This window comes from Scyliorhinus canicula, chromosome 12 (genome assembly GCF_902713615.1).
Source record: "Scyliorhinus canicula chromosome 12, sScyCan1.1, whole genome shotgun sequence".
Lineage (NCBI taxonomy): Eukaryota > Metazoa > Chordata > Chondrichthyes > Carcharhiniformes > Scyliorhinidae > Scyliorhinus > Scyliorhinus canicula.
This window is the reverse complement of record NC_052157.1, coordinates 59,660,377-59,674,471: the sequence shown is the minus strand read 5'-3', so window position 1 is coordinate 59,674,471 and position 14,095 is coordinate 59,660,377. Positions and strand designations below refer to the sequence as shown.

At 52.6% G+C, this 14,095-nt stretch overlaps 1 protein-coding gene across 3 annotated transcripts in view; it reads right to left on the bottom strand.

Moving 5' to 3' along the window:
• Positions 1-14,095, bottom strand: part of LOC119974805 (igLON family member 5-like) — a 113,930-nt gene that overhangs the window by 25,857 nt on the left and 73,978 nt on the right. For 2 of the 3 annotated variants that reach the window (XM_038814070.1, XM_038814071.1), the window contains exon 3: positions 8,883-9,115. In XM_038814070.1, coding sequence (XP_038669998.1) covers positions 8,883-9,115 — 233 coding nt within the window. Of the gene's footprint in view, positions 1-8,008; positions 8,139-8,882; positions 9,116-14,095 lie in introns of all 3 variants that reach the window. The other variant, XM_038814072.1, reaches the window with a different exon arrangement.

Below are 14,095 nucleotides of genomic sequence, written 5' to 3'. Positions count from 1 at the left end.
TACCCCCTCCACAGACACACAGCTCGGTACACACCATCGATTTAAACAATATCCCCCTCCACAGGCACACAGCTCGGTACACACCATTGATTTAAACCCCATCCCCCTCCACCGACACACAGCTCGGTACACACCATCGATTTAAACAATATCCCCCTCCACAGACACACAGCTCGGTACACACCATCGATTTAAACAATATCCCCCTCCACAGACACACAGCTCGGTACACACCATCGATTTAAACAATATCCCCGTCCACAGACACACAGCTCGGTACACACCATCGATTTAAACCACATCCCCCTCCACAGGCACACAGCTCGGTACACACCATCGATTTAAACCACATCCCCCTCCACAGACACACAGCTCGGTACACACCATCGATTTAAACAATAACCCCATCCACAGACACACAGCTCGGTACACACCATCGTTTTAAATAATATCCCCCTCCACAGACACACAGCTCGGTACACACCATCGATTTAAACAATAACCCCATCCACAGACACACAGCTCGGTACACACCATCGATTTAAACAATATCCCCCTCCACAGGCACACAGCTCGGTACATACCATCGATTTAAAGCACATCCCCCTCCACAGACACACAGCTCGGTACACACCATCGATTTAAACAACATCCCCCTCCACAGGCACACAGCTCGGTACACACCATCGATTTAAACCACATCCCCGTCCACAGGCACACAGCTCGGTACACACCATCGATTTAAACCACATCCCCCTCCACAGACACACATCTCGGTACACACCATCGATTTAAACCACATCCCCCTCCACAGGCACACAGCTCGGTACACACCATCGATTTAAACCACATCCCCCTCCACAGACACACATCTCGGTACACACCATCGATTTAAACCACATCCCCCTCCACAGGCACACAGCTCGGTACACACCATCGATTTAAACCACACCCCCCCTCCACAGACACACAGCTCGGTACACACCATCGATTTAAACAATATCCCCCTTCACAGACACACAGCTCGGTACACACCATCGATTTAAACAATATCCCCCTCCACAGACACACAGCTCGGTACACACCATCGATTTAAACCACACCCCCTCCACAGACACACAGCTCGGTACACACCATCGATTTAAACAATAACCACCTCCACAGGCATACAGCTCGGTACACACCATCGATTTAAACCACATCCCCCTCCACAGACACACAGCTCGGTACACACCATCGATTTAAACCACATCCCCCTCCACAGGCACACAGCTCGGTACACACCATCGATTTAAACCACATCCCCCTCCACAGACACACAGCTCGGTACACACCATCGATTTAAACCATCATCCCCCTCCACAGGCACACAGCTCGGTACACACCATCGATTTAAACCACATCCCCCTCCACAGACACACAGCTCGGTACACACCATCGATTTAAACCTCATCCCCCTCCACAGACACACAGCTCGGTACACACCATCGATTTAAACCACATCCCCTTCCACAGACACACAGCTCGGTACACACCATCGATTTAAACCACAACCCCCTCCACAGACACACAGCTCGGTACACACCATCGATTTAAACAATATCCCCGTCCACAGGCACACAGCTCAGTACACACCATCGATTTAAACCACATCCCCGTCCACAGGCACACAGCTCGGTACACACCATCGATTTAAACAATATCCCCCTCCACAGGCACACAGCTCGGTACACACCATCGATTTAAACAATATCCCCCTCCACAGAGACACAGCTCGGTACACACCATCGATTTAAACCACATCCCCCTCCACAGACACACAGCTCGGTACACACCATCGATTTAAACAATATTCCCCTCCACAGACACACAGCTCGGTACACACCATCGATTTAAACCACATCCCCCTCCACAGGCACACAGCTCGGTACACACCATCGATTTAAACCACATCCCCCTCCACAGACACACAGCTCGGTACACACCATCGATTTAAACAATATCCCCCTCCACAGGCACACAGCTCGGTACACACCATCGATTTAAACCACATCCCCCTCCACAGACACACAGCTCGGTACTCACCATCGATTTAAACAATATCCCCGTCCACAGACACACAGCTCGGTTGTGGTGAGATAACCACTGTAGTTATGTGTACTGCAGTAGGGGGATGTATGCCTGTACCTGTAATACAGGTTCCTCCGGTCAGCCCCTGCCGGCTAGCTCCGCCCACAGGGAGCTTATGTATAAATGTATGAGAGCTGCTCAGACCCTTAGTCTACTGTTGCAGATGGAGGGACAAAATCGTACAGCAATAAAGCCTCTATTGTACTAGTCTTTCGGCTTTGAGTATAATTGTTAGCGCCACAATTTATTGCTGTACGATTTCCCAGTCACCATGGACATCAGAATCAAGCCTGACCGTCTGCAGCTGGATCCGCATTCGCCTCACGCCAGAAAAGACTTTGATCACTGGCTGGCAGTCTTCGAGGCCTACATCTCTTCAGCGGACCCTCCCCCGACGGAGGCTCAGAAAAAGCAACTCCTGTACTCCAGACTTAGCTCCAGCGTCTTTCCGCTCATTCGAGATGCGACCGACTACACCGCAGCTATGGAACTGTTCAAGGAGAATTATGCACCATCGGCGAACACCCTGTTTGCGAGGCATCAACTTTCTACTCGCGTCCAGCAGCCGGGTGAGTCGATTGAGGACTTCTGGAGGGCCCTTATACCTCTTGTGCGAGACTGTGACTGCCGGGCCCTCACAGCCACGGAACATTCGGATTTACTCATGCGCGATGCCTTCGTTACAGGCATTGCTTCGGACCCCATCCGGCAACGACTGCTGGAAGGGGTCGCCCCCGACCTCGCGGCCGCAAAGGCCCTGGCGCTCTCCATGACGGCCGCCTCCCGTAGTGCGCAAACTTACTCCGCTAGCCACTCGGCCCACCCGTCCTACCCCTCGTGGACCCCGCAAACGGCTCCCCAGGCCCATCCGTCCTACCCCTCGTGGACCCCGCAAACGGCCCCCCCAGCAGCCGCCCCCGCGCACTATGCCTGCGCTGCCCGCCGCACCGCACCCCCTGGGGGTCCCCACTGTTACTTCTGCGGCCAACAGAAGCACCCTCGCCAACGCTGCCCGGCCCACACAGCGACCTGCAAAGCCTGTGGCAAGAAAGGCCACTTAGCAGCGGTGTGTCAGTCCTGGACGGTTGCCGCTATCGCGCCCCCGGTCCCCTCGCCGCAGCCGCTCCCTCTATGGGCCCCGCCGTCCGCTTCCCCCGACCCCACGTGCGATCAGTGGGCGCCGCCATCTTTTGCCGCCCCCGCCACGTGCGCCCCATGGGCGCCGCCATCTTCATCCACCACAGCCATGTGCGTTCCATGGGCGCCGTCATTTTGTTCCGACCCCATAACGTGCGCTCCATGGACGCCGCCATTTTACCCACAGGTACTGCGGATGCCGCCATCTCGTCTCCAGGGGCCGCCATCACGGGACACGGGTCGCTACCGCTCCTCGTCGGACTCATCTGACTCAACCGCCGACCAACCACTGCTCGCCTCCGTTACGCTTGACCAGTCCCGTCCTCGCAACCTGGCACCCTCTTCCACATCGGTGCTGGTCAACGGCCATGTGACCTCCTGCCTCATCGACTCCGGGAGCACCGAGAGCTTCGTCCACCCGGACACGGTAAGGCGCTATTCCCTTGCGGTCCATCCCGCCGACCGGCAGATCTCCCTTGCCTCCGGTTCCCACTCTGTCCCGATCCGGGGTTTCTGCCTGGTTAAACTCACTGTACAGGGCGTGGAATTCGACCGTTTCCGTCTGTACATTCTCCCCGACCTCTGCACTTCACTCTTACTAGGCCTGGATTTCCAGTGCAATCTCCAGAGCCTCACCCTCAAATTCGGTGGACCCCTACCTCCCCTCACCGTTTGCGGCCTCGCGACCCTCAAGGTCGAGCCTCCCTCCCTCTTTGCCAATCTGACTGTGGATTGCAAGCCCGTCGCCACCAGGAGCAGACGGTACAGCACCCAGGACAAGGCCTTCATCAGGTCCGAAGTCCAGCGGCTGCTTCGGGAGGGTATCATCGAGGCCAGCAACAACCCTTGGAGAGCCCAGGTGGTAGTGGTTAAGACCGGGGAGAAGCACAGGATGGTCGTGGACTACAGCCAGACCATCAACCGGTACACGCAGCTCGACGCGTACCCCCTCCCCCGCATTTCTGAGATGGTCAATCAGATTGCACAGTACCGGGTCTTCTCTACTATTGACCTGAAATCCGCCTACCACCAGCTCCCCATCCGTAAATCGGACCGTCCCTACACTGCCTTCGAGGCAGACGGTCGTCTGTACCAATTTCTGAGGGTTCCCTTCGGCGTCACGAATGGGGTCTCGGTCTTTCAGCGAGAAATGGACCGAATGGTTGACCGGTACGGATTGCAGGACACCTTCCCGTACCTCGACAATGTCACCATCTGCGGCCATGACCAGCAGGACCATGATGCCAACCTTTATAAATTCCTCCACACCGCATCTCTCCTTAATCTCACGTACAACAAGGAGAAATGCATGTTCCGCACAGACCGCTTAGCCATCCTTGGCTACGTAGTCCAAAACGGACTACTGGGGCCCGATCCCGACCGCATGCGCCCCCTCATGGAGCTCCCAATCCCCCACTGCCCCAAGGCCCTCAAACGCTGCCTTGGGTTTTTCTCTTATTACGCCCAGTGGGTCCCGCAATACGCAGACAAGGCCCGGCCACTTATCCAGTCCACACATTTTCCCCTCTCGGCCGAGGCACAACAGGCCTTCGCCCGCATTCGATCTGACATAGCCAGGGCGGGGATGCACGCCGTAGACGAGACTCTGCCTTTCCAAGTAGAGAGCGACGCTTCAGATGTCGCCCTTGCCGCCACGCTGAATCAGGCCGGCAGACCCGTGGCATTCTTTTCATGCACCCTCCACGCCTCCGAAATTCGGCATTCCTCTGTCGAAAAGGAAGCCCAGGCAATCGTTGAAGCTGTGCGGCACTGGAGGCATTACCTGGCCGGCAGGAGATTCACTCTCCTCACTGACCAACGGTCGGTAGCCTTCATGTTCAACAACACGCAGCGGGGCAAGATCAAGAATGACAAAATCTTGCGGTGGAGAATCGAGCTCTCCACCTTTAACTACGAGATCTTGTATCGCCCCGGCAAGCTCAACGAGCCCCCAGACACCCTCTCCCGAGGTACATGTGCCAGTGCACAAGTGACCAGCTCCGTGCCTTGCACGACAGCCTTTGCCATCCGGAGGTCACTCGCTTGTACCATCTGATCAAAGCCCGCAATCTGCCCTACTCCGTCGAGGAAGTACGGACAGTCACCAGAGACTGCCAGATCTGTGCGGAGTGCAAGCCGCACTTCTACCGGCCAGATCGCGTGCGCCTGGTGAAAGCATCCCGCCCCTTTGAACGCCTCAGCGTGGACTTCAAAGGGCCCGTTCCCTCCACCGACCGCAACACCTACATCCTTAGTGTGGTCGATGAATTTTCTAGGTTCCCCTTTGCCATCCCATGCCCAGATATGACGTCTGCCACCGTCATCAAGGCCCTGGATTCCATTTTCGCCCTGTTAGGTTTCCCCGAATATATCCACAGTGACAGGGGATCCTCATTCATGAGCGATGAGCTGCGTCAGTTCCTGCTCAGCAGGGGTATCGCCTCCAGCAGGACGACCAGCTACAACCCCCGGGGAAACGGGCAGGTAGAGAGGGAGAACGGGACGGTATGGAGGGCCGTCCAGCTGGCCCTACGGTCCAGGAACCTCCCAGCCGCTCGCTGGCAGCAGGTCCTCCCTGACGCGCTCCATTCCATTCGGTCGCTACTGTGTACCGCAACTAACAGTACACCCCATGAACGTGTTTTTGCCTTCCCGAGGAAGTCCACATCCGGAGTGTCGCTCCCGACTTGGCTCACGACTCCGGGCCCAGTCCTTCTCCGTAGGCATGTACGGCACCACAAGGCGGAACCCCTGGTGGACAAAGTACGCCTTCTCCACGCCAACCCTCAGTATGCCTACGTGGAGTTCCCCGACGGCCGCCAGGACACAGTCTCGCTCCGGGACCTGGCTCCCTCAGGTGCCGATCCCATGCCCACACCCCTTCCTGCGCCAACTCCAGCGCCCCCCTATTCATCCCCATCAGGTCCATCCCTCATCCCCCTGCCCACCCTGGAGGACACGGAAGATTTTGGCTTGCTCTCGGAGTCATCCCGCCAGCAGCCAGCACCAACACCGCCAACACCTGCACCATCATTGCCATCACCGCCTGTGCCGACGTCACCACCACAGCTACGCCGATCACAGCGGAACGTTCGACCACCGATTCGGCTCAACCTGTAACCTGCTAACCGGATGGACTCGTGATTTTCCTTGTTGGACACTCTTGTAATTAGCATCCTTTGTATTAGAGTTACATGTCACCCCCGCCGGACTCATTTTTTACAGGGGGTGAATGTGGTGAGATAACCACTGTAGTTATGTGTACTGCAGTAGGGGGATGTATGCCTGTACCTGTAATACAGGTTCCTCCGGTCAGCCCCTGCCGGCTAGCTCCGCCCACAGGGAGCTTATGTATAAATGTATGAGAGCTGCTCAGACCCTTAGTCTACTGTTGCAGATGGAGGGACAACATCGTACAGCAATAAAGCCTCCATTGTACTAGTCTCTCGGCTTTGAGTATAATTGTTAGCGCCACATCGGTACACACCATCGATTTAAACCCCATCCCCCTCCACAGACACACAGCTCGGTACACACCATCGATTTAAACCACATCCCCCTCCACAGACACACAGCTCGGTACACACCATCGATTTAAACAATATCCCCGTCCACAGGCACACAGCTCGGTACACACCATCGATTTAAACCACATCCCCGTCCACAGGCACACAGCTCGGTACACACCATCGATTTAAACAATATCCCCGTCCACAGGCACACAGCTCGGTACACACCATCGATTTAAACCACATCCCCGTCCACAGACACACAGCTTGGTACACACCATCGATTTAAACAATAACCCCCTCCACAGGCACACAGCTCGGTACACACCATCGATTTAAAGCACATCCCCCTCCACAGACACACAGCTCGGTACACACCATCGATTTAAACAATATCCCCATCCACAGGCACACAGCTCGGTACACACCATCGATTTAAAGCACATCCCCCCTCCACAGACACACAGCTCGGTACACACCATCGATATCCCCATCCACAGACACACAGCTCGGTACACACCATCGATTTAAAGCACATCCCCCTCCACAGACACACAGCTCGGTACACACCATCGATTTAAACAATATCCCCCTCCACAGACACACTGCTCGGTACACACCATCGATTTAAACCACATCCCCGTCCACAGGCACACAGCTCGGTACACACCATCGATTTAAACAATATCCCCATCCACAGGCACACAGCTCGGTACACACCATCGATTTAAAGCACATCCCCCTCCACAGACACACAGCTCGGTACACACCATCGATTTAAACAATATCCCCATCCACAGGCACACAGCTCGGTACACACCATCGATTTAAAGCACATCCCCCTCCACAGACACACAGCTCGGTACACACCATCGATTTAAACAATATCCCCATCCACAGGCACACAGCTCGGTACACACCATCGATTTAAAGCACATCCCCCCTCCACAGACACACAGCTCGGTACACACCATCGATTAAAACCACACCCCCCTCCACAGACACACAGCTCGGTACACACCATCGATTTAAACCACATCCCCCTCCACAGACACACAGCTCGGTACACACCATCGATTTAAACCGTGATGGGATGTGAACCCATGACCCCATCCCCCAATCATCCTGAGCACCCCGCCCTCAGTTAGATTGTACTCTTCACCATCCAGATTGGAGGGTTAAACACGGGCCTAGCCTGTGCGGCCTGACCTCAGAATTTAACCCTCGCAAACTTACGTTTTGAGGTAACCTTTTTCCAGGTGATCACAGGCTCGGGTCGTCCCACAGCCAGACACAGCAGGAGAATGTTGCTGCCTTCATTTACCGTGGTGTCCGAGGAGATGTTTACAATCTGCGCTGGAACTGATAAGACAAAGGCAGGAAAGAATGAAGGGATCGAAATATACTTGACAAATTGTAGTGTGTGTTTGGCAGGACACAGGTACAGCACGGGGTTAGATACAGAGTAAAGCTCCCTCTACACTGTCCCCATCAAACACTCCCAGGACAGGTACAGCACGGGGTTAGATACAGAGTAAAGCTCCCTCTACACTGTCCCCATCAAACACACCCAGGACAGGTACAGCATGGGGTTAGATACAGAGTAAAGCTCCCTCTACACTGTCCCCATCAAACACTCCCAGGACAGGTACAGCACGGGGTTAGATACCGAGTAAAGCTCCCTCTACACTGTCCCCATCAAACACTCCCAGGACAGGTACAGCACGGGGTTAGATACAGAGTAAAGCTCCCTCTACACTGTCCCCATCAAACACTCCCAGGACAAGCACAGCACGGGATTAGATACAGAGTAAAGCTCCCTCTACACTGTCCCCATCAAACACTCCCAGGACAAGCACAGCATGGGATTAGATACAGAGTAAAGCTCCCTCTACACTGTCCCCATCAAACACTCCCAGGACAAGCACAGCATGGGATTAGATATAGTGTAATTTTCCCTCTACACCAACCCCATCAATCACTCCCAGGTCAGGTGCAGCAAGGGGTTAGATACAGAGTAAAGCTCCCTCTACACTGTCCCCATCAAACACTCCCAGGACAGGTACAGCACAGGGCTGGTTACAGAGTTAAGTGAGTTGTTTTTACCTTGCACTATCAGGTAGACCTGGACAGTGTGAGGTTGATCCATGGTCTGATAGGAGCAAGTGTAGAGTCCCTCATCATACACATCAACAGGCGAGATCTCAATGCTGTACTCGAGCTCATTGTGAGCCCCCAGACTGACTCGTGTGTCCATCGACCACTTGTCCCTTCCGGCATACAGGATACTGGAACGGTTCAACCATGCAACACGAGTCACATTACTGTCAATGTAACAGCTGGGGAGAGAACAGAGTGAGAGAGTTAAAAACGGAGTAGGGGAGGAGAGGACGAGAGAGAGAGAGAAAGTCTGACAGAGGGAAAGTTCAACTGGAGAGAGGGAGCGAGAGAAAGAGAGAGGGATTGGCAGATAAAGAGAGAGAGTGATAGAGACAGAGGGTGAAAGGGAGGCAATGAGGAGATAAGTGAATGAGGGGAAGAGAAGGAGAGAGGGGGAGAGGAAGAAGGGAGCAAGTGAGTGAGAGTAAAAGTGTGGGAGACAAGGAGTGACAGATAATGCAGAGAGGAGAGAGTGATGGGGCAGAGAGGAAGGGGGTTGTGGTTATAGGCATATACACATTAACGTATATAGTTATCTGTACAACCTCCGACCAGCAGGTGGCGAGAGATCCATGTGGCTCTACAGATCGAGCAGTTGGCAGTAAATTGTACTACAGAGCAGTCGCATTACAAGTATTTCCAGGAGAGTTCAATTTTTTGTCTGTATTCATCTGTATGGTAGTTCATCAGTTATCTTTCCACGTGCTCACTTTGTTAATAAATTATATTACGAATCAAGGTACTTGATGTTCTGTGTGCATCATTACCATGACCACAACATAGAACATAACATAATACCAGGAGTGCAGAACATTTGAAGATAACTGCGGAGAAGACAGGATGAAACAGACCGAAGACATAAAAAAGAAAATTCTTCCACCTACCTGGTAAACTACTGGCAACTCAAACTCAACGCACGGAAAGACGGTGAAGTTAGAGATGGAACGCCTGAAGGCACCTCACCTGCTTCAAGTCATTGGTAATGTAAATGAAAATTGGTGTGTTTTTGAGCAGCAAATCAAACTCTATGTTGCAGCCCTTGGCCTGCAGGTATAGCCTGACGAGGGGCTTACTGCGTTGCTGCTCACGGTAGCAGGGTTTCAAGCCTTCAAAATTTATAATACGTTCGACAGAAAGCAAGAGCAAGAAAGCAAGAAGTAATTAAGAACTTTGGTCGGCATTGCTCACAAAGCAAAATGAAACGTACGAGTGTTACATGCACTCAGAAGACAGGAGAATCTTTCGATGGTTTTCTGACTGATTTGCGGTTGAAGGCGTAGTCGTGTAATTTCAGTACACTAAAATTGTCGATGGTCCGTGATTAGATAGTGTTCGGGATATCAAATGATAAGGTACACGAGAGGCTATTGAGGGAAGAAGACCTTCAATTAGAAATCGCTGTCAAGATTTGTCATGAGAGTGGGTTGGCTGCAGCAGATTAGTACGCCCAACCTGAAACATTTTGCCGCCAATGTGGAAGATGCCACGCCATAAATTGGTGACGCTTCCAATAAGAAACGTGCTCCCAGTGGGGATGGCCATTTTAAACGGTCAACCAGATCCGCCATTTTGTACCAGCGATGCGGCACATGACATGTGCCACGACTATGTCCAGCACTTGTGAAGTTGTGTTCCAAGTGCGGCAGAACAAATCATTTTGCGAGGTAATGTTTTTCACGTTTGACTGGGGACCAAATGGGATCAGTCAATTTGGTTGTGCATCGAAGATCTGTTCTTCGTTGATCTGATTCGGCTGAGGACATGATGGTCCGAATGTGCAAAGTGAAGAAGTCCTTAGACTCCAACCCCGAGTGAAATACTTGGCCGACCCACCCTTTCCTCCATCTGGTCTGACTATTACCCTCAAGTGTGTCTCCTGTAGCATTGCCACGTCTGCCTTCAATCCCCTCAAATGCAGGTACACGCGAGCCCTCTTAACCGGCCCATTCAACCCTCTGACGTTCCATGTGATCAGCCTAACTGGGAGGCTTCCCGCCACCCCCACTGCTGATCAGCCATCACTCTTCTTCGGCCAGCCTCCAGCTCACGTCTCTCGCCTCCGTGGGCCCAACAACAGTTCCTCCCCTGTCAGCAGAGCCGCTCCCCCCCCCCCCCCCACCTCCCCTCCCCCCTCCCTATCAGCAGCACCACAATCCCAACCCTCCTCAACAAACTTATCACCTGCTCGCCCCCCACTGCACTTCCATGAGCTAGCCTGGTAACCTCCACCCATGGCGCCAGATATCCTATCCCCTATTGTTCTCCCTCCCCCACCCCCGCTCGAACATAAATATTAAAACATCACAGTCCCCAATAAACACACAGTAGAAAAAATCCACCCTCCCCCACTGGGACAAAGTTAACTTACAGATCTGAGCGACAGCCCAAAAGCAAAGGGCATTGCATATACAATTCAAAACTAAAATAACTTTTACAGAATTGATACCGCAATACCCTCCCCCAAGGTTCAATGCCCTCAAACCCCTGCCAGCCTTTTGTCTTTGATAAAGTCCATCACTTCGTCCGGCGATTCAAAGTAAAGTTCCTGGCCCTCAAATGTGACCCACAGACGCACTGGGTATAACACCCTAAACTTCACCCCCTTCTTGAAGAGGGCCGATTTTACCCTATTGGATCCAGCTCGCCTTTTGGCCAGTTCCACGCCCAGGTCCTGGTAGATGCGCAACTCACAGTTCTCCCACTTGCAGCTCCGTGTCTGCTTGGCCCACCGCAAACTCCGCTCCTTGTCCAGGAACCGGTGCATTCGCACCACCATCACCCTCGGGGGTTCATTCACTCGCGGCTTCATCGCAAGCGATCGATGCGCTCTGTCCACTTCCAAGGGATGAGTAAACACCCCATTTCCCATCAACGTTTCCAGCACACTTGCCACATATGCTCTTGCGTCCGATCCCTCATTGCCCTCTGGGAGCCGACGATCCTCAGGTTCTGTCTCCGGGACCTGTTCTGCAGGTCACCCACCTTCTCCTGCAGCCTTTTCTGGTGGTCCCTCATCAGCCCCACTTCCGCCTCCAACGCGGTTAAATGGTCCTCTTGCTCGGACACCTTCTCCTCCACCTTCTGAATCGGCAGTCCGTGGGCTTCCAGCCCCTGTTCCACCCGATCAATTGTTGCCTTAATCGGGTCTAACCCTTCCTTCTTTTGCTTGGCGAAGCTCTCCTGAATGAACTCCACCAACTGTATCGTTGGCCACTGTGCCACCAAACCGGGATCCTGCACCTCTGCCATGCTGCAGGTTCTACAGTTGCCTTTGTTACTCGAATAATTCTTTTTATATGACCACTTCTGGTCCACGGCTCCATATACTGGAGGGGGATTTCTCACTGTCTCAGTCTCCACCGATTTTTCTAATAAAATTCCGAAAAGGTCCAAAAGGTCCGTCACGAGTGGGAGCTACCAAACGCGTGACCTCCTACTCCATGGCCGCCACCGGAATGCCATGAAGAGCCTATCTTAAAGCATCTACAAGATGTAAACGTAACATTTTCCGAGTTTGATCAGCCAGTGAGCTTTACTCCGGAGTTTATGTTTGAGCCTAATGAGTATTTCACAAGTGAGATAGTGGCAAAAACATACCAGATGGAGTCGCAGCCTGACGTTAGACTTTTTCTTCTTTGATGAACCACAAATCATGGGATGCACAGGGTACCAAATCGACAGGAAGAAAGGAAAACACGTCACATTGAAAATCATTAAAACGAGGCAGTCGTATAACGGCTGAGCCAGCGGTAGAACAGTTACGAAAACTGTACCAAATGACTCTTCCTTCAATTTCTTCAGTCCTCCTGAAGTTCCAGAGCATGGAGAGTTGGATGAAGGTTCTTCGGCAAGACTCGCTGCTGACTTTGAAATTGGTCACTTCTTGCATGAACACATAATTCCACGTGCAATGTCGCACTTTACAGGAGAAGCCATTGCAGATGACGATGACTCCAATGATGATACTCACGATGACCCTGATTACGATGAGGAAAGTGAAGAATCAGATGGTGAGCCAGAAGACGAAGAATATGAAAGGCTATTCAGTTTGTTTAGCAGGAGTGACGAGGTGGTCACAAGGAGCACCCAATTTGTGCAGGACAACGGTAAGTGTGAAAGCTCTAAAATGGCATGTGCAGAGGCTGAAGGTGAGATTGCAACAGCCTAATGTTGAGGACCCTGATCCCGCTAAAGTACCGGAATGCGAGGGTTTGCAGGTAATTCCTGAAGTCGCAGACTTGCCTACAACTGCAAAAGCGTCCGAGGGTATGCCGACGGTGGATGCCTCACCAGTTGATGGGCATGAGGCACAGCGTTCGTGCGCAAGGACCATGGATCATCCTCAATCCAGCAAAGGCTCCAGAGTCAGCTATTGGGGCAGAAGTGCCAGAAACAACTACTACAGCAGAAGATCCAGAGACAACCATTGCAGCAAGGGATCCAGAATCATCGAAGTTACAGTGCAGAAGGAGGCCATTCGGCCCACCGAGACTATACCGGCACTTAGAAAGAGCACCCACACCTACACTCTATCCCCGTAACCCAGTAACCCCACCTAACTTTGTGGACACTAAGGGCAATTTCGCATGGCCAATCCACCTATCTGCACATCTTTGGACTGTGGGAGGAAACCGGAGCACCCGGAGGAAACCCACGCACACAGGGGGAGAACGTGCAGACTCCACACAGTGACCCAAGCCGGGAATCGAACCTGGGACTCTGGAGCTGTGAAGCAACTGTGCTAACCACTGAGCTACCATGCCCCCCTTACAGCTAATCCCACGGCCGAGTCCAGCAGCAAGAAGGATGCCACTAAAGCTAAGAAGAAAAGGAGAAGGAAAGAGTTGATTATCAAAAAGAGAAGGAAGGGTAAGAGAAGAGTCGAGGACACAGTTGGTTGACGGGGCAGCAGATGCGACAGTGAAAACACAAGGATCGGCAATAAGGCCAATATACAAGAACACACACGGAGTAGGAAGCATCACTTCAAAGGGCTGAAAGAGTTGGTGACTCAAAGACCAGCCAGAAAACCGGTCTTTCAAAAGATGAAACAAGATCACGTATTTCGGTCATGGTTCAGGAGACCAACAAGAAGATGTTGTTAACCTGAAAGACTGAATATGTAATGAACTGTTTAAAATTGTTGTGCATTTCATGTT